General features: G+C 52.8%; 1 protein-coding gene across 2 annotated transcripts in view; it reads right to left on the bottom strand.

Moving 5' to 3' along the window:
* Positions 1-847: 847 nt before the first annotated feature.
* PPARGC1B (PPARG coactivator 1 beta) overlaps positions 848-21313 on the bottom strand; it is a 112406-nt gene continuing 91940 nt past the window's right edge. Inside the window, exons 6-12 of one of the 2 annotated variants that reach the window (XM_060634673.3) lie at positions 20574-20610; positions 19918-19982; positions 17957-18761; positions 14768-14843; positions 12334-12458; positions 9422-9576; positions 848-8446 (exon numbers count right to left, since the gene is read on the bottom strand). In XM_060634673.3, the coding sequence (XP_060490656.3) occupies positions 8346-8446; positions 9422-9576; positions 12334-12458; positions 14768-14843; positions 17957-18761; positions 19918-19982; positions 20574-20610 (1364 nt within the window). In that variant the 3' untranslated portion in view covers positions 848-8345. The remainder of the gene's footprint in view (positions 8447-9421; positions 9577-12333; positions 12459-14767; positions 14844-17956; positions 18762-19917; positions 19983-20573; positions 20611-21313) is intronic. The other variant, XM_060634674.3, reaches the window with a different exon arrangement.

Genomic DNA, 21313 nt, shown 5'->3' with positions numbered 1-21313 from the left:
CGCCTGGGTGGCTCAGTCGGTTAAGCGTCCGACTTCGGCTCAGGTCATGATCTCGCGGCTCGTGGGTTCGAGCCCCGTGTCGGGCTCTGTGCTGACAGCTCGGAGCCTGGAGCCTGCTTCCATTCTGTGTCTCCCTCTCTCTGCCCCTCCCCTCACTCGTGCTGTCTCCCTCTCCCTCAAAAATAACTAAACATTAAAAAATTATTAAAAAAGAATAAATAAAGGTAAAGCAGTTTTCGGGCAAAATAAAAGCGACCCCAAGAAAGCATGAAACGGAGGACATCCAAGACAGAGGGTCTTAGAAGATGCCGTTTCTTCACCGCCCTTGCTGGAAGTGAGCAAAGGAAAACATTTCAAACTCACCCAAATGAAGCACACAATTCGAGTCTGTTCTTCATATCCTCTGACCAGAAACTTTGTTTTAAACCAGAAACCGTACTGTTGTCGTCCGTCGGTGAGGGTTTTTGCTTGAAAACGTAATGTCAAAGTATCTCCTTCAGCATGTGTCATTAGTGAGCTTGTGTGGAAATGTTGATGCAGCCAGACAAGGAGGTCCTTGTTCAGAAAGCGGGAGAGCGTTCTAAAAGTCCTGGCAAAAAGCTGGTCCTGGAATGACTGTTGTGGGAGACTGAGTCTGAATGGTTCATAAGAGCCAATAGCTGAATGGTTCAATGAAATGTGCTGTGAAGGAAGGAAACGTGAACCCAGAGAGTTTTGGGGGGTTTGGGGGGCACACCTAACCCCGGTCCTCTCTGAGAAAGCGACCCTGGAACTAGAATCCTTTTCCCATTTAGTGGCCAGGGTGTCCCTCAACGAGCACACAAATAAAGACACATCTCACTGGGGCTGTGGGTGGTGTTTTCTTTTTAATCTCCATAGTGTATTTGTTCAGTTTATTTATAAGCAGATCACTTCACTATTTACAGTACATGAGCATAGAGATTCTACAGTTTTTGTGATGTAAACAATAACTCCATAGTAGGAGTCTGAGAAAAGAAGCCAGTTCTGAAGTATTTACAGACGTTAAAATAGAACTTTATACTCACGAAAGAATAATACATAGAGCAATTTGGTTAAATTATCTATGAAACTATAGAATCTGACAATGTACAAATACAGGAAAACAGTTTCTCATTTAGAAGGTGAGACAGATAAATCACACCGGAAATAAAATAGGGACCATGACAACCACAATAATTAAAAGCAAAGAAGGTTTCTTCCTTGCCTCTTACAGATAAAGTATTTATATAAATAAGGACACAACCCAACGAAATGGAAAAAATATATAAAAATCCTCTACCAATTAAAAAAAATAGCAAAACTAAAAACTCGATTCTCAATCATTAGCAGTGTCCTTTAAAAAATTAAAATTTAGCTTTCTATTATAAATAACAAAGCAGATGTGTCCCTCTGTGTAGGTGAAATTCTTGCACCTTTCTCAAGAAATGCATCAATGTAATTCCACACATGCACACACACACAGGCGTGCACACGTGCAGACAGACACGCACACACACACACACACACACAAATACACACCTATACGCACACACACAGCCTTGCGCTCACGCACCCCAGGCTGTAGTTACCTTGTTGAGCTTCCTAATAAATAATGCCCCCTACGGTAGTACCCCTGGGGATGCCCAAACCTGACAAGTTTAGCCATTCCCTGGTTTAACCCTGTCACAGAGCCGGGGAAAGCCCTGGCTCCCTATTGCTCAGAATTCTCTAGGCTGCATGGTCACACCAAGAGAAAAGGATTTGAGTCCAAGATTTGGAAATGCTGGAAGGGACCATAGGGACCACCTCGCCCAGTCGATTAAGGCTAGCTACAGACACAGTCTTTTAGAAACCTGGGGTCAGGGAGAGGGATCTTGAGTTGATTTCAACATTAGCAGCTGCCTCTGGAGGAAGCCGACGCTCAAAGCCAATGCTAATACCGTGGAACGAGGGGGTGGGTGTGAATTTCCAGAGCGGAAGGCACCAAGCCAGACTTCTGGATGGTCATGGCCTCCAGAAACCATCCGGAAATCCAAGCGGTCCACCTCCCTGTCCCGCTGACCACCGTGACCACACTCCCCTGGAGATTTCCAACCTGTTTCCATTGGAATCAGAACACCCCTCAAGAAACAAAGTTGGGGAGAGTTTATGACTTTTTATTCCTAACACAAAAACACTCGACAAGAGTTTGAAATACAAAACACAAACACAAACAAACAAACAAACAAACAAACAAAAAAACCTGTTTGGCTATTCAGTGGACCGTATCCAAGGCCATGGCCAGCCCCCTCCCCCCCCCCCCCGCCCCATCCCCCCAGTCTCCTCACACGCAACCTCTTTGCTTGTCCCGAGGGTACAGGGCGGGCCACCCAGCAGAGGTTCGCTTAACAAGGTCAGCAGCTGGGATGCCAGTATTGCAGTTACAGCAAACCCCTCCCGGGCACCCGGACACAGGGTCCACTCCTGTCTCCTTTGCCCACAGGATAACTAGTGTGCTTCTCGGTCTGTGCCAGAGTCTGCTAAGCGGTTGCTTCTGCAGTCTTCTGACTGGCGTAACACTGGGCTCTAAACACATAGACAGTTCACTCAGGCCATTACACAGAATTCCCAAAGTTGGTGTTGCACAGCAAGGGGGCCGAAAGGATTTATTTGCCTTCCATCTGGGAAGCTGGTGGGTACAGTCTTTGGCCACTAGAGGGCGACCAGACGTCGATAAGGCAAAGTGCTGAGGTGGAAGCCGACCAATCCCTTCAAAAGTCACCCATAAAGCAAGGCTGGCAAAGGGGAAGAAGAGGCTCTTTGAGGCTCCCTTGCAGGCTCCTTTGACAAAACACGCAGCACAGAGCGGGTTCTAGCTACATAAACACGTCTTTCGTGGCGTTGCTCTGCCCGGGGACTGACCACCTACAAAACCGTATTTTCCGCGCCCCCCCCCCCGGGTGGGGCAGTCGGACCGCCCTGCTGCTTCCAGATGTGCAAGGCATTCTGACGAAACAGAATATCTGAAAATCCGTCCCCCGAGGTCTCAAAGCCTCAGCCACCACTGCTGTATCACTAGAGAAACAAAAAGCAGAAGCTGCCCTAAACACATGCAGTGTGATCGATGCCTCCTGTCGCCCCGTATGTTTTACAATCATTTGAAGGAAACGTGTGAAAAGTGCCTAAGTTAAGCTCTTTTGAAAAAACAAGTGTATTGCTAGTATTGTCTGAGAGCAAGAGAGAAACAGCCAAGTGGTCACAACATTTGGATTAAAAGCTGTTCCGCGGGGACAATGACAACGAGGCTGATGGGAGATGTGACATCGCCACCCAGCTAAGTCGGGGTTGAACTTCTCACCATCCCCATGAGAAACTATGGCTTAGATCTGTCCTGGGGAGCTGGCCTCCTCATACAAGGTAACTCGGCCAGGACCATGTGGGTTCGAGTCTGCTGCTGGTTGGTTACCTGGCAGAGAACTCGCACCCTGAACACGAGCTGGGCGCGGCCAGAGAATGGGATCCGGTTCACGGGTGAGTGACGGGTTCCTGACGCTCCCGGCTGGTAACCTGAGCCTAGCGGGTTCGAAAGGGACTTGAGTGCTCATTCCATCCAATAGTCTCATCCGTTAGATGAGGGAACAGAGGCCCCGGATCACACAGCAAGTAAGAAACATCAGGTTTCTCACTGAGATGGCTTATAGTTGAATGACTTGCTCTGTAAACCCATTTGATGTCAGCTGGGCTGTTTCAACTTTTTATACATATATAAAAATAGGTACCAAGATCTAAACTCACCGTTCCCCATCTCTAGGTCCTCCAACAAAAGGGCCAGCAAAGGGCTGGCCTTTCCTGCTGCTATTTAGGAAGGCATCTCTCCCCTCCCTCATACCGGCCCCACTCCCGACCCCATCCCAATCCCTAGGAGAGTACCTCGCTCAAGCCAAAGGAGACCCATCTTTGCCAGCGTAGAAACATGGAGCCACGCTGAAGGGTTGTGGTTTTCTCAAAGTGCTTTTATTGGTTCAATGCAAAGTCAGCCTCTGCCTACTTCCTGGACGTCCTGCAGCCGGCTCCCGGGGGTCTCCCCACACCCAGCGTCTGTTTTGGGCCACGGGCACTCCTGTGGGCTTCCCAGCTCCTGAGCTCTCCCTCCATTTACCCTGTACTTCCGGACTCAGCAAACAGCCCCAGAGCCCTGTCTGCCCCGCGGGCAAACACCCCGGGGACTTGACTTGGGGACCGGCTTAAACATATTGCACATAAGCACTAGCTGCTTTCCTTCCGCCCCGGTGGGAAGGGGTGAGGGGGTCCCTCTTCTTTGGCCAACAAAACCATGAGGTTCACTTTATTTGCTACCGCACACGCGATTTCTTCCCTTAGATCTGAGGGTAGCTGCTAGATCTCAATGCTAAGAAAAACACTGCCGTTTTGACGTGAGTCAGATCAACCAATCCTCCAGGGCTGATTCTGCTTCACAGCCGGGACGGCCCATCTCTCAAGCTTCAGGCTCAGCTGTGATTTCAACTGAACCCAAGGCTTGGGATGAGGTTCTCACCCGTCCATGCAGAAGGACCGTGTGTCAACGCCCTCCCTGCCGCCCCCAGCCGCCACTTGCACGGTGGCCTCGGCACGCATGTTGCACATGCCTAGAAGACACTGCTCTCAACACATCAACAAGCAGAGGCTTGATGCAACAAGTGACCTCTTACTGCATCTTTTCCTACGTCAGGACTTGGGCGCTGAGTGTTTGCAGCTCAGAGCTCTCCTCCCTTCCTCCTCCTGCCCCCAGAGCCCCGGAAGCCCTGCCTCTCCCCTGAGCACAGTCACCACGCAGCACTGCAAGACCTCACGGCGGACGCAGCCCCCTAACTCGTACTCTTGGACCAGTTTCCTGGCTTGGGAGCAAGGTGTGAGGGGCTACGGGGGGTGGGGGCCTTCTCTGCACTCCATCCACTCATATTCTTTACCTCTTTGATGCATTTTCCTTCGGTCACCAGAACCCCCAAGCGTGAGGATTCTGATTCAGCCTTGTACCGACTGAGGAAGGAGATGGAAGAATTCCACTTAGCGGTTGGATCGGACATTTTTGCAAACACCAGCACAGCACAGGGACGGACAGTACAACCTGCCCGGCGTGGGCAGCTGTCGACACGGTCTACAGTAAGCTTTTATGGCAATCACATGTAAACATCATCCAGAGCAAATACGAGGACAGAGCTACGATGAGATGGTTGCCAAAAGCAGCTGCTCCCTCTGGGTTACTCCTTAATGTGGTGGGCAAGAGACCAAGGTTGCCTAGTTTTCCTGGAGGAACCCCGGAGTCTCCTTGGTTAATAATACACAGCACCGAATGAGTCGTCCAGATAGAGGTTATCTGCGGGGTTGGTCAATTTTAGAAGAACTTGCAGCCTTTTGTGGACGGGATGGCAAGCAGAAACCCTGCGGGATGCTCTCGGCAGACATCCTCTCCCGCCAGCGGCCAGCCCTGACTTTAGGCACGTTACCTCCCAACGCCGTGCGCAGATCTCTGCTCAGGCTCTGCTCAAGGGCCAGTATCTAAGTAACCTCAAGGGTCCTGTGTTAACCTGACTGGGAAGGGCAGCCTCGGCTGACCCAGAAGAGAGGAGAGAGAGAGACTGGTCTTGTATGTAGGAGCGGCTTAGGCAACCTCTAGGCCAACTCTTCCTGGTGCAGAAGGGTGGGGGAGGGACTCTGTGACTTAGCAAGGTCACAAAGCAAGTTCTTGGTGGAGCCAGGCCTCAACCCAGCTCTCCAGACTCTGAATCTAGAGTTCCTTCCTATAGGCTTCCACAGGATAAAACCTCAGTATACTCCTTGGTGCAAATCAGGACGCAGTGGGGGCAGCAGACAGATTTAAATTCTATTCTATTGCGTTCCATAACCATTTATTATGTGCCTACTGTATGCTAGGCAGTGAATAGCTATTAAAGGAATTTACAATGTTCAGGTCTGCGCTGTGGATAGTCCCTTTCTTGGTTCATCCTCACAAACCCCGCCTCCCTCAAACATTTCATGTCCGCTATTCCATTCGCTCCCCCCACTCAAGTGGGGGTCATGTGTCACGGTTTTATTGCGAGTCCTGTGCCAACGAATGGCCTTAGGGGAATTTTCTCTCACAGATCAGGACACGATAGGGATGGGCCGACGTGAAACCCAGCCACCATTTGGTTCTGTATAATGGGAACCTTTCGAAGATCAGACCAGGTTAAACTCTGATCCATTAGTAAATGGCTGCCCAGAGCACTGTGTTGAGGATTCTAATAGTTAGTATGACCAAGCTCAAAGAACATGAGTGCTGTGGTCGATTAGTTATGTCTGCCACTGGCCAAGGAGGTGGGAGTAGTGGTATATGTGCCATATATGTATTTGTCATCCCAAGCTAGATACCACCTTCACAGAAGCTAAGACTCTCAGAGCCGGCAGGAACCTTAGAGATCAACTTGCCTACTTCCCCTCAGTCCATTTCAGAGAAAAGAATGTGGGGGCCCAGAGCGGTCAAGTGACTTGATCCCCAGGAGCTCAAATTCCCTATTCTTTCTAAAGCCTGTTTCCTCCGGTCTTCTCTGTGGGCTGGGAGTATTCTCACCTCCCAGGACAAGCTCACTTTCCCAGTATACCTACTAAAGTACTTGATAATCTTAAAAAAAAAAAAAAATCAACTACCAATTCTCAAAGTTCTAAAGCCTGGCAGTAGCAAAAGATTAAATTAGCTTGTTTAGTTTAATGAGTCAATTTCAAACACTGTTAAAGCAAGCAGGACTTTTTCTCTTTCCTTTTCTTTTCTTTTTAAGACAGAAACTTCCCAAGGGACCCTGATATATGAACGAGATTAAACTGGAGCCATTCTGTCTGAGGCAGAAGCAATGAGCTCACACCCAGCCTGGCCACGCTTTCCCAAGGCACCTGCACAACATCCAAGCTGGACATGGCTTGACATCACTCATGAACATCAAGTTTACGGTAAAGCCCAATCAGAATGTTGTCTGGATGGCAAAGGACCTTGGAGATGGTCTTATCCACGCTCGGTCCTCACATGCCCTCCTGCTACCCCTGCCCCATCCACCGAAGCGACTTTCCAGGTGAGGGAAAGGGAAAGACAAGCCGGCCGGAGTGGGATGGGTTGGTGGCTGGCCCCAGCAAGGACGGCTGCTTTTGGATCACCCTGCCTGTGCCATCCCAGGCGTGTCACTGAAGCTCTCATGGCATGTCCACAGAGCCCTCTGGATCCAGACGCAGGTCCAAGTCTAAACCTGCCTAATCCTGGCAAGGCAGTTGGTGACTTAACCCTCAAAGTGAGCCCGGAGACTTGTAGTCTGTGGCCCAATGTCACTCAACTCACCTCTACCAGTCCCTGTAACTTTGTATCTTTACCCCACTACTGCAGGAGCATGGGACCAGGAATCAGGAGGCCTGGGCTGGGGCACCGCTCTGCCCTCCCACTGGCCGTGGGACCTCGGGCCCGTCATCTCACCTCTTGGGGCACTGCCCGCCTCACCTGGAAAAACAAGAACAGTGCAGCTCACCCCTGCCTTCCTCACGAGGTCCGCCAGGATCCGAGTGCGCCAGGCCAGGAGCAAGCTCCGGGCACGAGCTGGCACCAGATGAGGGTTCTGAACTCTAACTGGACCCACCCTTGCTCAGTGAGACACCGAGGGCAGAGCATGGCAGAGAAGTCCCAGAAACCTCTCCCCTCTGCTCCTCGTTGCGGCTGCAGGCCGCACTTCCCTGGGGATCAGCCTCCCGGCCGCCTGGCGCCTCTCAAGCATTCTGGCAGAGGGAGCGGAGCAGCTCAGTGGCAAACACCTCGCAACAGTGCATAGTTAAAAAATCAAGGAAGCGATACGATAATCCCAGGCACAGTACATCTGAGCCATAAATACGTTATTTGAAGGATATACTTTTTTTTTCTTCAATTAAAAATGTGTTTATAATCCTGATTCTATTCACGAGTAACAATTTCATCATCACATACTACGGACAAGAAATGTTATGGTGGACACGGCTGCACGTCTACGAGGGAAGTCGGTTGGGAAGGAAGGGGGAGATGGGTGACTGACCCAGCACTTGGAGGCGCACCCGGGGCCACCCGCCGGAAGCGAGGACACTAAGTGGCAGTGGGACATCAACACCATGGAAACTCACAGACAGAAGCAGCTTTGTTCAATGTAAACATTGATTTTTTTTTTTTTTTAAAAGGACAGCAGTCTCAAGTGTCTCTCTCACGTGTGTTCTCTCACGCGCTCGCTCTCTCGCCTTCTCATATACTTAATTTCTTTGAAAACGTAAACATATTGGAAGGGCCTTGTCTGAGGTATTGAGGTATTCCTCGAAGGTTAAGGCTGTTATCAATGCAGGCTCTGCTGGGCCTCCTTCAGTAAGCTGTCAAAATCCATGGCTTCGTACTTGTTTTTCACGGATGCAGGAAGGGTCTCTTCTGAATTGGAATCTGGGCAGGGGGTGGAGGAGTCAAGGAGAGGGGAAGGCAGTGAGCCACTCAGAAAGGCCAGGCGATCAGAAAATCTGCCACTGGGGTCAGCTCCATGGGGTGCATGTGGCCCCAGGCCTCCAAGAACACCAGACAGCAAGAATCACCTTTGCCATTCTACCGTGACACCTCTGCCCTGTCGTCAGTGTCCCTCGGCCTCGGCTGCCCTGTTTCTAGAATGCGGTGGCCTGAACCAGAGCACCCTAGAGCTCCTTTCTAGCTCTGATATCCCATTAATCTATTTCCCTAAGAGCTTCCTGCTGGTTAGTAAACCGCTGCGGAGGTCACGGAAGGTGGCCACCAGAGCTAGGATGCCCTCATTGTAGAGATACGGAAGCAGGTCCCCATGGGTGGCCGTGCAGCCAGGTGGAGCACTGCCCGGCCTGGAACCCTCCTCGGTTTACTCACACTCAGCCCCGTACTACGGAGCCCGTGTCAGACTCTCCTCTACAGATAATTCTCTCCTAAATTGTACTTCTTTGTCCTTCTTCACCAACCCCTCTCCAAATGTGAGAGCACGGTGACAATATTATTTCATTGTGGCCCATTAATGGACAAGGCTACCTGCTGCCTGTTGGGGTCACCATGGAATGCCCCTCAAGGTGGCAGTGCAGCCACTGGCCCTGTGAGGTCAAAGAGACAGTAACCATCGTTCTACCAGCCGGCTGTGAACACAAGACTAGACCTTCCAAGTGGCCACAGGAGGCTTGAATCTGGTACCAGTCTTGGGAGAGGACAAGATGGACCAGAGACCAGAAGAAAAGCAAGATGGTGGCCTCCAGGCGAAGTGGCTGCAAAGTTACCCAATCGGTACATTAGAGCTTTGGTGTGGGAACTGGGTCCAGAGGGGGCTTTGGGTCTGGGTTTCACTAAAGGAGGTCACTGCCCCTCGTGCCTTGGGTCTCACTGGAAGGTGGCGGGGCCTTGTGTACTTACCATAGTCAGTGTGTCTGGGCCAGCAAAAGTGCTGGAGCCCTCCGTAGCTCAGCTGGAAGGAGGGCTCGTTGCGTTTCCGCAGGGCAGCGCCATTCCTCAGAGACAGGGCAGCATGCTCAGAACACCGGTAGGTGATGAAGCCATACTTCTCGCCTCTGTGGGGAGAGGTCAGGGGGAGCATGTTACTGGGCCAGCTTGATTCATACCCTCAGACCACCCATTACCAGAGGCAGAGCAGAAAGCCACACTGATTCAGTAACCATGGCCGCTTGCCCCCCGCCCGCCCCAATACGGATGAGGGCAGTCGCTAGGCTGACCTCTACTGTGTGAGAACAGTAAGAGCAGGTGATTCCCAGAACGTCTGCCGGGCGCCTCACTCTTCAGATCACCCTGCCAGTGGCCACTGGCATTTTCTCCCCGCTCAGGGATGAGGAAAACAGGCTCTTCGGAGTTCAGAATTTGCCCCAAGGCAATGGCAGGCAGGGCATTTAAACTCAGGCCTCCCACCATGAAAGCTGATGTACTTCTCTTGGACCTGTGGCACCTAGGCCCCCACCCTTCCCTCCTGCCTCCTTCAAAGCCAGCCTCAGCTACCAGCACCTTGGCTGCTGCTGACTTAGCCTCCCTCTTCCCTAGTACAGCTGGCATTCTGTACACATCATCCTTTATGGTGAACACCTCTCTGCTTGCTCAGCAACTGAGCCACGTGTTCAGCCGGGCTCAGGGCACCAGGGGATGTCACACGATGGTGGCCCTCCCTGGCCACAGTGATGCATTCAAGGATGAGCCTGTCGCCCAAAGCAGAGCCTCAAAGAGTGCATCCCAGCTCTTGGCCCCAACTGTGAGGGAGACTCCTGCTGCCCCTGGTAGGAGGTACGTAAGCTTAGGCATGGAGGCGGCCATTTTGTCACCCGAGGGAAGCCTGCTTGAGAAGGGTGCTGAGGCGAAGGGGGGCCTGAGGTCGGTCCTTTCCCCAGCTCCTCAGCTCCACAAACAGCAAGAAAAAGAATCCTGACCGATCTGTCCCTCTGCTGCGTGCACTCCTCAGGGCAGAGACAATGTGGACTTCTGCTACGGCCCACGACAGGCTTACCGACACTAGGCGCCTAGTAAGTACTCAGCTGGCTCACATTTCCTGACACCTCTCTGAACCAGGCCAAAGTTGGACCCCTTCTGCCTCTTTCAACGTCCAAGCCGGCTTGCTTTATTTTTGCACGTTCTCTTTGTTTGACGTCCTGAAGACTGCACAGAACTTAAAACCATCCTATTTGTGTAACGACTTTCTCTTTTTAAGTTGTGGCAAAAACACAGAACACACAAAGTACCCTTTTTATGGTTTTTAAGTGTACAATTCAGTAGTGTTAAGTGTGTTCACGCTGCTGTGAACGGATCTCCACTTTCTCCGCTTGCTGTTCCCAGGAATCTGACCACTGCCGACACCTCACAGAAGTGGAACCCATATAGCATTTGTCCCCTCGTGGCTGCTTATTCCACGTAGCCTAATGAGGTTATCCATGATTGTCAAGGTTCATCCGTGCTTACAGCATGCGACAGACTGCCTTTTTTTTTTTTTTTAAATGTTTAAAATATTTATTTTTGAGACGGAGAGAGACAGAGCATGAGCGGGGGAGGGGCAGACAGAGAGAGAGATTGGGAGACATAGAATCCAAAGGGGGCTCCAGGCTCCGGCTGTCAGCACAGAGCCCGACACGGGGCTCGAACTCACAGAGTGTGAGATCACGACCTGAGCTGAAGTTGGACGCTTAACTGATGGAGCCACTCGGGCACCCAAGATTTCCTTCCTTTCTAAAGCTGAATAATATTCCTTTGTTTGCATGTACTACATGTTGTTTCCCCATTTATGAGCCAATGGGCATGGGGGTGGTTCCCCCTTCTTGGTTATTGTGAATAATGCTCCTATAAACAGGGGCGTGCGAATATCTCTTTGAGATCTCTTGTTTTCAGTTCTCTTAAGTATATACCCACGGGTGGGATTGCTGGATCGGATGGTAATTCTATATTTAACTTTTTGAAGAACCTCCATACCATTTTCCATTGTGGCTGCACCATTTTACCTTCCCATCAACAGTGCACCGGGTTCCGATTTCTCCACATCCTTGCCAACACTTGTTATTTTCTGGAGCCACCTTAATGGATGTGACGTGTGTAGAAACAAGTTTCTCATTGAAGTTTTTAAAACGATTATTAAATTTGAATTTAAAAACCTTCAAAGCTCAGTTGGCAAATACGATGGGAGATACTTTAGAGTTATTTCAAAACTGACAAAGTTTTGACATCTAAGTCGTGCGTTTACGTGCAACCTATGCTTCCTGCATGCGGGTTCCCTGACAGATGAACACTGCTTCCCCAGGTGAGTGAGGAGAAACAAAGATTCCCAGCAGAATAAAGGGTCTGAACTGGCTGCTCTGGAGGAACAGAGGGGCATGAGTGGCACGGGTCCTTGCAGGGCAGTGTGGTTCCTGTGTAAGTGTCCCTTTAAGCCCCGGGGGCTGTTTGCTGCCCTATATCAGAGTGGAGACCTAAAGCAGCTATGAGAGCTGCAGATTTGACTCTGCTACTAACTAGCTACTCAGTTAATCTGTCTGAGCTGCCTGGGAAGGGAAAACAATAGAAAGAATGAGTGCATATGTCACAGGCAGGTTAGAACGTTTAAGAGAAGGCACAGGATTTGCCTGGCAGTTAGCAAACCATCAGTGGGAGTTTACTGCTTATTATTGGGCCACACAGTTGTTACTGGACCTTCTCTGGGACCTGGCTCTCCAGGTCCAGGCTGCGGATCTCATCAGATTTGTTCTGCGAATCTTCTCCGGCATCTTTTGTGTGGCCGGCCCTGGACGGGGACCTCTGCCCTTCCCTACTCCCCTCTCCTGCAATAGCTTGACCGGACTCACCTGTTGTTTCTCGTCAGCACCTGGCACTCCACAATCTCACCGAACACTTCGAAGCGCTTCTTCAGCTCTCGGGAGCTCATGTCACTGGAGAGATTGCGAACATATACCACACGGCCTTCACCCTGCTCAAGGAGGGAAACACACAGAAACCCAGTCATTTCCTGGCTTCCTGGGACCCGCTTGATGGGGGGCTTCTATGGAGTCCTAGGCCTCAGCCCACGATGTCCGGCTGAGTGGGTAACACTAACTGGGGCCGGAATCAGAGAAAGGACAATGACGACCCCTCTCCGGAAGACCTGCCTTGTTGGAGGAGGGGACTGCTAAGTGTCAGATGGGGAAGTGGCTTTAAAGGGAGCAAATGCTCACTTGAAGGAAATGAGCAGAGAATGGACAGAGGCAGGAGGGGGGAGTTTATCATCATTAATCTAACTGCTTACTCATAACTGCTTACTCATATTTGTGTTTGGAGTCTGGGATTTTTTCTGGGTAGTGGGGAGGGGATAGGAAGGCAAGCTGCTGGGGCATCTAGATGGCTCAGCCGGTTAAGCGTCCGACTTTGGCTCAGGTCGTGAACTCGAGGGTCTTGGGTTTGAGCCCCATGCTGGGCTCTGTGCTGACAGTGTGGAGTCTGAGCTCTCTCTCTCTCTCTCTCTCTCTCTGCCCCTCCCCCCCACTTGCACTCCGTCTCTCAAAAATAAAGAAACATTAAAAAAAAAATAAGAAGAAAGAAAGAAAGGCAAACTGCCGAGGATGGGAATGGGCAGGCATGGGAAACCAGGTCGTTGTGGGGGTCACAGTGAGCTGGGAGGAAGGCAGTGGGACCAGGACACAGGTCTTGGGGTCACCGCTATCCTCAGTTTTGCCAGGGCAGTGCACAGACACTGTGACTAAGGGGTCACTTCAGGTGAGCCGGGTGCCATGCTGCGGGCCCCTAAAAGAGCCCAGCAGAGGGAGGGGTGGGGAGCAACCCAGGATGGAATGTGCCCTCCCCTCCAATCTGTGATTGGATCCAGTGAATGCCATCGCTGCTCTGACCCACTGGAGAAACTCCGGCTGCATCCTGGAAACCTGTGCTTTCGTGGGTGAAAGTGACAGGTTCTGGTTTGGACAGGCTTTCTCCGGGAACAGGTTAAAGCCATCTGGAACCACCCCACTCTCCTCTCCCAGCTGGCAGGGAGGAAAGCAAGGCCCAGGGGCCACAGCAGGCCTCTGCTGTCAACCATGGGAACTGGGTTCTGCTCAGTGTAGGCATCCCTTCCCCCAGCCTCCTTGCAGCTCCTTACACTGGTAAGTTCTTTCCTGCCTCTGCCCCATGGTTCTCCTGAAACTACGTGGTGGCTCCTTTCATCTGTCAGGGTCTAGCTCCTTGCAGATGTCCTTCCTAGACTGCCAAGTAAACACATCCTCCCCACTAGTCAAAACACGACTGTTTGTTTCAGAGAGTTTAGCCTCATGTGATTAATTCCACCGCGCCTCTCCCAATCTCTGATTACAGTGTTTATTCCTTGCTTACGAGTCTGTTGCCTTTCTCTCCCTTCTGCCCCAACCACGGGAATGAGGACCTTGTCTGTCTTGCTCATGCCAGGCACGGCCCCACTGCTGAATGGTCACACGTGGAATCCAAGGTGATGCTCCAGGCACAGCCTGTGGTTATAAGTACCAGCCTGCAGGCAGCTGGGTACCTCTGGGGTATACACACCTCATGTGTCCTCCCTGCTTCTGCCCGGAAGTGCCAGTTATGCAGGAAAGCAATCAAGTGCAAGCCTGTTTGTCTTTCTGAGCATCTGTCTTACCTTCTCTTCCCTTCTTTCTAGTGACATGGAGGGGCTGGCTCCGGCTCCCCACTGCAGATTCCTGATGAATTTTCTCTAGGTGCTTTGCAGTGGGTTCACCAGGCATAGCCTGGGCCCATAAACTAACTCTGGGGGAAGATCAGGGGGGTCAGTAAGAAGCAAGAAGCAGGCTTCTCCTGGTCCCTCAGACCAGATCAAGCTGGGGGACGCTTAGGAAGGACAAGGCCCAACTCCTTTGTGTATGGATGAGTAAACTGAGGCTCAGGGAAGCTGGGAGACCTGCCCAAGGTCACACAGAGGGTGGTACCAGGGCTGGTTTGTGGCCTGGCTGGCCCTGCTCTGCTCCCCGCCCCCCACCCCCAACCGCAGCCTGCCCTCTGGGCCCTGCTAAGCCTCTGACGTTCAGCCCTAAAATCACCACCCACTACATGCCTCACTGCTAGTCCCTCGGCCACACTTTGCACGATGCCACCTCTGATGCCCTTTGGTGACCCTGGTGCTTCTTTAAGTGAGAGAAACGTGACTATCTTCTGCAGGCCACAGCTGGCCTCAAAAAGCTTCGGGTCTATGAAGTCCCTGCACGTCCTGATGCCCCTGCTCTTCCCCATTCACTCCGGGCTCCGGGGCCCCAGATCACTTACAATGGCCTTTTCCCGCCGCTTCCTGGCATGCCGGACACTTGGCGTTCCGTCTGAACACGGCTCTCTGCTCTCACATCTGTCAGTGAACAAGCAAACCAGAGGCACTCACTCTCAGGAGGGACCACGGCAGGGTGGGCGGGTGGAATTGCTCCCGGAAGCGAGGCACACTTCTTTAGAACTCGCTCGTGAGGGCAGAAGGAGCCCAGCACGCCCCGTCCCCGGCCCCGTCCCCAGCAGTGGCAGCCTGGGGCTGGGCATGGCTCTGAATAATGTGACCAGTGCCTCTGGCCAGCCTCTGGGACGAGATCACTGGGAACCACCGTGTCGCGAAATCCCAACCCGTCTGAACCTCGCCTTTTTATGCCATTAAGGGTGGAAAGGCCCTCTCACTTCATCACTGTCTGGGACCTGATGGGGGAAAAACAACCTTTGAGGTCTTACGCTTCCCCATTTTCCAGATGAAAACCCTGAGGCTCAGGTTCAATATGGGTTTGCCTAAGGCTGGAACGTGGGGAAGCCAGAGCCAGAAGGAGTTCTGCTGATCCTGGACCCACTGCTGTCTAGTGGCTGGAGCCCAGGCACAAGGCAACCCGGCCCTCACAGCCCCCACGTCCAGTCTGGCTACCAGGCTCAGCAGCCCGCATGCGCCGCCCGGGGCAGACCCCTGGGTGCCACACGCCTGCGTCTTCCCGCCTGTCTGCACAACGCCTCCTCCCCCAGAGAGCCAGGCTGCTGGACTGGAAGGAGCACAGCATGGGAGGCAGGGGGGAGTCCGGGCTCTGCACATACTGTCTGCGTCCTTGGGAAATACAGCACACAGGATAAGAACACAGACTCTCCGGTCAGACAGCCTGTGTTCATTCGCATCCCGGCTCTGCCACCTCCTGCTGGGTGACCTTGGGCTAGTTACTCACCTCCCCTTAGCCTGAGTTCTTCAACTGCAAACAGGGAGAACTGACTGTACTGCCATCTTGGCCATTTGTGAGGATCAAATCAGAAAATGCTCGGCTCAAGACCTGCTCAATAATTACTTACTATGGTTTTCTATTGAACCTCTTTGAGCCTCAGCTTCCTCATCTATGAAATGGGGGTAAGAAGCAGATGCACCCTCCAAGAGCATCTGCGAAGCTAAACAGGGTAATAGAAGGGGGTATGACTTGCAAACTTTAAAGTGCAACAAATCGCAGTGTCATCATCCATTGGTAACACATTGGCAGTTCGCCCACCTGAACTGTTGAGAGTGACCGAAAGGTACTGTGGGGTTTGTGTTGTGACACCAGCTCAGAGCCGGGATCGGAAGCACAGGTTTAAGAAATGTGAGCCTGGCGGGGGTGGCGCCTGGGTGGCTCAGCTGGTGGAACGTCCGACTTCAGCTCAGGTCATGATCTCATGGTTTATGAGTTCGAGCCCCGCATTGGGCTCTATGCTGACAGCTCAGAGCCTGGAGCCTGCTTTGGATTCTGTCTCCTTCTCTCTCTGCCCCTCCCCACATGTACTCTGTTTCTCTGTCTCTCAAAAATAAACAGATGTTAAAAAAAAAATTTTAAAAAAAATGTGAGCCCGGAGAAGGCTGATGACTCCTTTACCAGGCTTGCCAGGCACCAAGCTCTGCCAGCTGAGCAAAAACCGAGTCAACCAATTAATTTTCTCCAGTGAGCAGAAAAAGCCAGCCCTGAACTTGGCCCAAAAGCAAGAAGAGGAAAAGGCGAATCCATGGGAGTTTCTAGAGAGGCTCACAGCTCTTTGCAGGCAAGTTCATGAATACAGGCCCTGCCCTGACACCCCTGAGCCGGTCAGGAGGGAAAGGAGGCCAGGAAGCCCCAGCTCCAGCCTTGGAGGATGTGTTTCAAAAAGAAGAGAAACTTTCGTAGCTTCTGAGCTACTAAATGTTGCAGAGGAAACTGCCTAATGTGGACACCTAGTCACTTAAGTCCCCGTGACCCTTGGGAAAAGGAGAATGGAGCCAGAGAGAGGTCTGACCAATCATCCTGGCTTATTACAGAGAAGGGCTTTTAGAGAAATCGCTAGGGAAACTCATTTTGATTAACAGGTAGTTCAGGGCTTCTTAACATTAGTGTCAGGGGAGTCTACAACCCCCCTCAAACTGAATGCCCAGTTACAGGTCTACATACATTTTAAAGGGAAGAGAAGCGTTTGCTTTAATCAGATTTTCAGGCAGTTAAGAGCTACTGGTGTAGATACATAAATACAAAGCAGAGTTTTTCTACGAGAAGATATTTTTCTATTACCTGAATTCTAGTTCTCAGAGTATGGCACTCTGGTGACATCATCACCCGGGAACTAGTTAGAACTGCGGATTCTCTCCCCGCCCCCGCCCCCCCTCCATGTACAGATTGAGACACCAGGCGGGTGGGGTCCATGCAGCTGCAAGGTAACAAGCACGCCAGGTGGCTGCTGCATGGCTCTAGACCCAAGTGCACCATCTAGTGGTCACTCGGGTGCATGGCAGGCAGAGGATTTGGGACATGCCCTGACCGGGGTTAGGCCTCCCCAGGTCAGGTCAGGTCCTGCGGTGATCAGGGAGAGAAGCAACCTGACTCCACCAAAATGCGCCAAACTTCCATTCTTTCTGCCCAGCTCCCCACTGACTTTTGGACCAGCTCCTTCTTTCAGACCAGTTCACTGAGCCAAGATGGTCTGAGCAAACAGGCTCATGATGCATCATCCCCATGCGAAGGTAGAGTGGCTCCCGGGGGATCAGCTGACTGGCTGGAAGTCCTGGCACAGCTCAGCAGGACCAAGAGATGGGAATAACCTTATTGCTGCTTTAAATCCGGGTCTTATTTTTAGAACGAAGATTAGAGTTCTGCTAATCTGCCTTTGACATGCAAAGGTCACATAGACATTAAATTGGGTCCAAAGCAGGAAATGGATGAATAAGGGACAAGTTCATTTAGACATAAAGCCACAAGCAGCCAGGAAGTGGGTATTCTTCCTCTCCCGGGGCCAAGAGACTTGGGTCACTCTTGACTGCCACACAGCAGGCTTTGCCTGCCTCCAGGACTTGCCCCACAACTCTCCCAGGGAGACCACCTCCGGGGCCTCTGACCAGGACACAGGCCACACGGAGAGACTCAGCCCCAGTTTCAGGGCTCCTCCCTCCCTTGGCACCCTGGGGACCGGGGTTGTCGTCTGCCCGCTGTCCCTCTTGAGGCCACCCATCCATACCTGAAGGTCCTTCGGACGGCTGGTGACCGGGAGCGGCAGGAGGAAGAACAGGAACTAGAACGGCTGCGGGAACAAAGCTGCCGGCCGGCCTTGCTGGGGGGGCTCTGGTAGGGGCAGTGGTCAGAGCAAGGGGGGCTGACCCCCGAGTCCTCTTCTTCATCGTCCTCCTCCTCCTCCTCCTCCTCCTCCTCCTCAAGGAGGAAGCTGCTCTCACCACTGCTGCTGCTGCTGTCCTCAAAGACAGTGTCGTATTCAGGACTCTTACAGGAGGCCAGGTCTTCATCCTCCAGGGCGCTCTCCAAGAGCCCAAAGTGCTTGGTGAGGCTGGCGCGGATCTCGTGGTCTCGCAGTAGCACACTGTCCTTAGCGGGGGCGCTGGCATCACGGCTTCTGTCTTCCTCCCTGTTGGAGGCCTGCACCTCGGCCTGGAGGGCCCCTTGCTGAGGCCAGTCCTCAAGGTGGACCCCAGACGGCTCCCAGGACCTCAGCACCTTCCTCTGCAGGGCGCCTTCTGGCTTCAGCACCTGGCAGTAATCGTGGTCTCCGAAGGAACAGGAGAAGGGGCGCTTCTGACCAGTCTGGGAGGCTGGCTGGGCTGTGGCATGCCGCAGGTGGGACAGGAGCTCGCTCCGTTCTGGGTGCTTCTTTGGCAGCTTGTGGGCAGCCCCCGCGGCGGCCTCGAGCTGGAGGCCCTCCAAGCTGGGAAGGCTGGGAGCTCTGTCTTTGCCTGGGCTGTGTTTGATGTCTGGCTTGAAGGGGTCCTCCTCTGTGGGCTTGTACGGAGGTGTGGTGGGCGGGGTGAGTCCTAGCCAAGCAAGAGGAGAACCGTGTGAGGTGGAAACGGGTCACTCCTCCAAGGGATAGAGGGTCTGGTTTGGGATGGCAGATAAGCAGTGTATGTACCACCACATTCCCAACCCAATGAATGGCAGGCATCACTAATCGAACACCGCACTGGTGGCTGAGCCTGAATGTGGCCTGGGACTCAAGCAGCCCAAGGTTAGTTCTTGAGCTGGCATGTGATAAAATCCACTTGCCATCCCTCTGTAGCCCGGCAATGGTAGCCAAAGCCTCCCGGTCATTCGAGATATCTCCTCCTGCTTTTCATCCAGTCATTCGACCAGCTCTCCCTACTGTTTTGATGTCTCCCCAGGGAGCTTAAAGGCAGGCACCGCAGGTCAAACCTCCCACCTGGATTGGACCCCCACGGTGCCATTAGTGCTCCTGCATCTAACCTTGGCCTCCATCCTCCCCAGTGCAGAGGGAACTTGCTAAATGCCCGAGATCTCTTCCCGTCTGGGGCTCCTGAAGCCTGCAGGATCAAGCTCAAACTCAGCCTGGCATCCCTCTCGGCCTTCTGTGATTGCTCCTTCCGGCCCCTCCTCCACTTCCGCGATGTGGTGATGCCAGGTGCACCTCTCCTCAGGAGCACCTAAGGCTTTCACCCTGGGTGCCTTTTGCTCCTGCAGATTCGGTTGCCAGGGATCTACTTCTCGCTGCCTCCTCTCTCCAGCCTCTGCCTATCCTGTGAGCCCAGCTCACAAGCCCCCTGCTCTGGATGCCTTGCAGATCTTTCCAGGCCACACTCCCACCCTGCCCCATCTCGCCCCTTCCTCCATGCTCCGGCACTCTCGTACATACTCTGAACTAACGCGTCTGCAACAGCACCCGTCATGGTGGGAGCCTGTCTCCCACATAACGCTGTGGGCTCCTTCGGGGGAAGACGTGTGTCTCTCCCTTATCTCATGTGCGGCTTGCTGCAGCTGACCGGCTGACTCTCCCCCTTATAGCACCCTCATTAGGTATCCCAAGACCCTGTGCAGCCCGAGCAGCGGTGGCAGGGAGGGCTCAGTGGGGCACCCCCCACAACTGCCCGAGGGGCTGTTCAGGGTGGGGGACTCGTTGCCGGAAGTCATACCAGCTCCCCCGAGGGCACCCTACCAGCTGAGCCCCTGGCTCACCTGCCGTGCCACAGAGCTCCACCGTCAAGGTCTGCTCAAAGCTCTTCTTGCCAAAAGGAGGGTCACTGGTGGGGGCGGGGAGGACAGAAAGGAAAGATGCCAGTCAGCAGAAGGCTCCACTTCTCCCAGCATGCAAGGAGGGCAAGGGGACACCATGACAGATCCCGGCTCTACTGCCCACAGAGGTGGGTGCTGGGGAGTTTTCTGGGAGACCCCCATCCTGGCTTAGAGGAGTTCACAGCAGCCTATCGCTCTTGGAGGACACACAGGAGTTATCTGCTGGAGGGTGGAGACAGGACAAGCATCAGCACCCTCCTTATTTTACAGACCTGAGACCCTGAGTGAGGAGGAGACTTGCCCAACGCCACGGAGCATTATCACCTTTCCCCCGTGAAGAAAGTAATTCCTTTCCTGGTTCTGAAGAGGGCAGCTTAAGAAATGGCCTGAACCCTTAATTCCTTACGTTCCTGGGCCTGCAGAGACCTCCCTTCTAAGGGAGCCCAGCTACCAAGGGCTCCGCACGGCAATGAGGGCAGGGGAATGGGGGGCAGGGGCAGGCTCACAGGCTGATGAACCACCCAACCCCCACCACCATACACACACCCAACAGGACACAGACTCATGAAATAATAAACCACTGATTTCCAAAAATCTACCTTTGTGACAAGGCCAGCATGAGGCACCTGGGAGAGTCTGAAAAGAAGATGAAAAAGAAGAAAATAAGATTCCCCAACACGTCATCACTACCAGATGTTTCCCTCTGGAGGAGACCCCGAACTTCCACTGGTACCAGGCAGAGCTCCCTTCAAGCATGTGACCCAAAATCCTCTGTCATTTTTAGGGAAGGGCAGGAACAACTCAAAGTCACCGTCATTCGCAGGGTCTCAGCAACATTAACACCTGGCAGACTACTCAAGGTTTGGGAAAGAGCAGGTAGGTACAAGAGTGACCCCTTCTGGCCAAACAGTATAGTACAGCAGGGCGGGGAGCCCCAGGGAAGGCCAGGGGCTCAGGGCTGGTCCACAGATGGATGTAGGACTGGAGGGCTGAATGGACGGCTCAAACTCTGTGCCTCAGTTTCTGTGTGTGCAATGGAGATTATGACAGTACCTGCCACACAGGCCCCCTGTGAGGAGTCACTGGGGATAAGCTGTGTCAAGTTTGAGACCAGTGCCTGGCACAACAAATACACAATAGATACCTGTTATTGCCAGCTCTACCATTGTTACCATTTAAAATTCAACGTCATTAGGGGCGCCTGGGTGGCTCAGCCGGTTGAGCGTCCGGCTTCGGCTGAGGTCATGATCTCACGGTTTGTGGGTTCGAGCCCCGCGTTGGGCTCTGCACTGACAGCACAAAGCCTGGAGCCTGCTTCGGATTCTATGTCTCTCCCCGC

This window comes from Panthera onca, chromosome A1 (genome assembly GCF_046562875.1).
Source record: "Panthera onca isolate mPanOnc1 chromosome A1, mPanOnc1 haplotype 2, whole genome shotgun sequence".
Lineage (NCBI taxonomy): Eukaryota > Metazoa > Chordata > Mammalia > Carnivora > Felidae > Panthera > Panthera onca.
The sequence above is the reverse complement of the archived record's forward strand: the minus strand, read 5'-3'. Positions and strand labels throughout refer to the sequence as shown.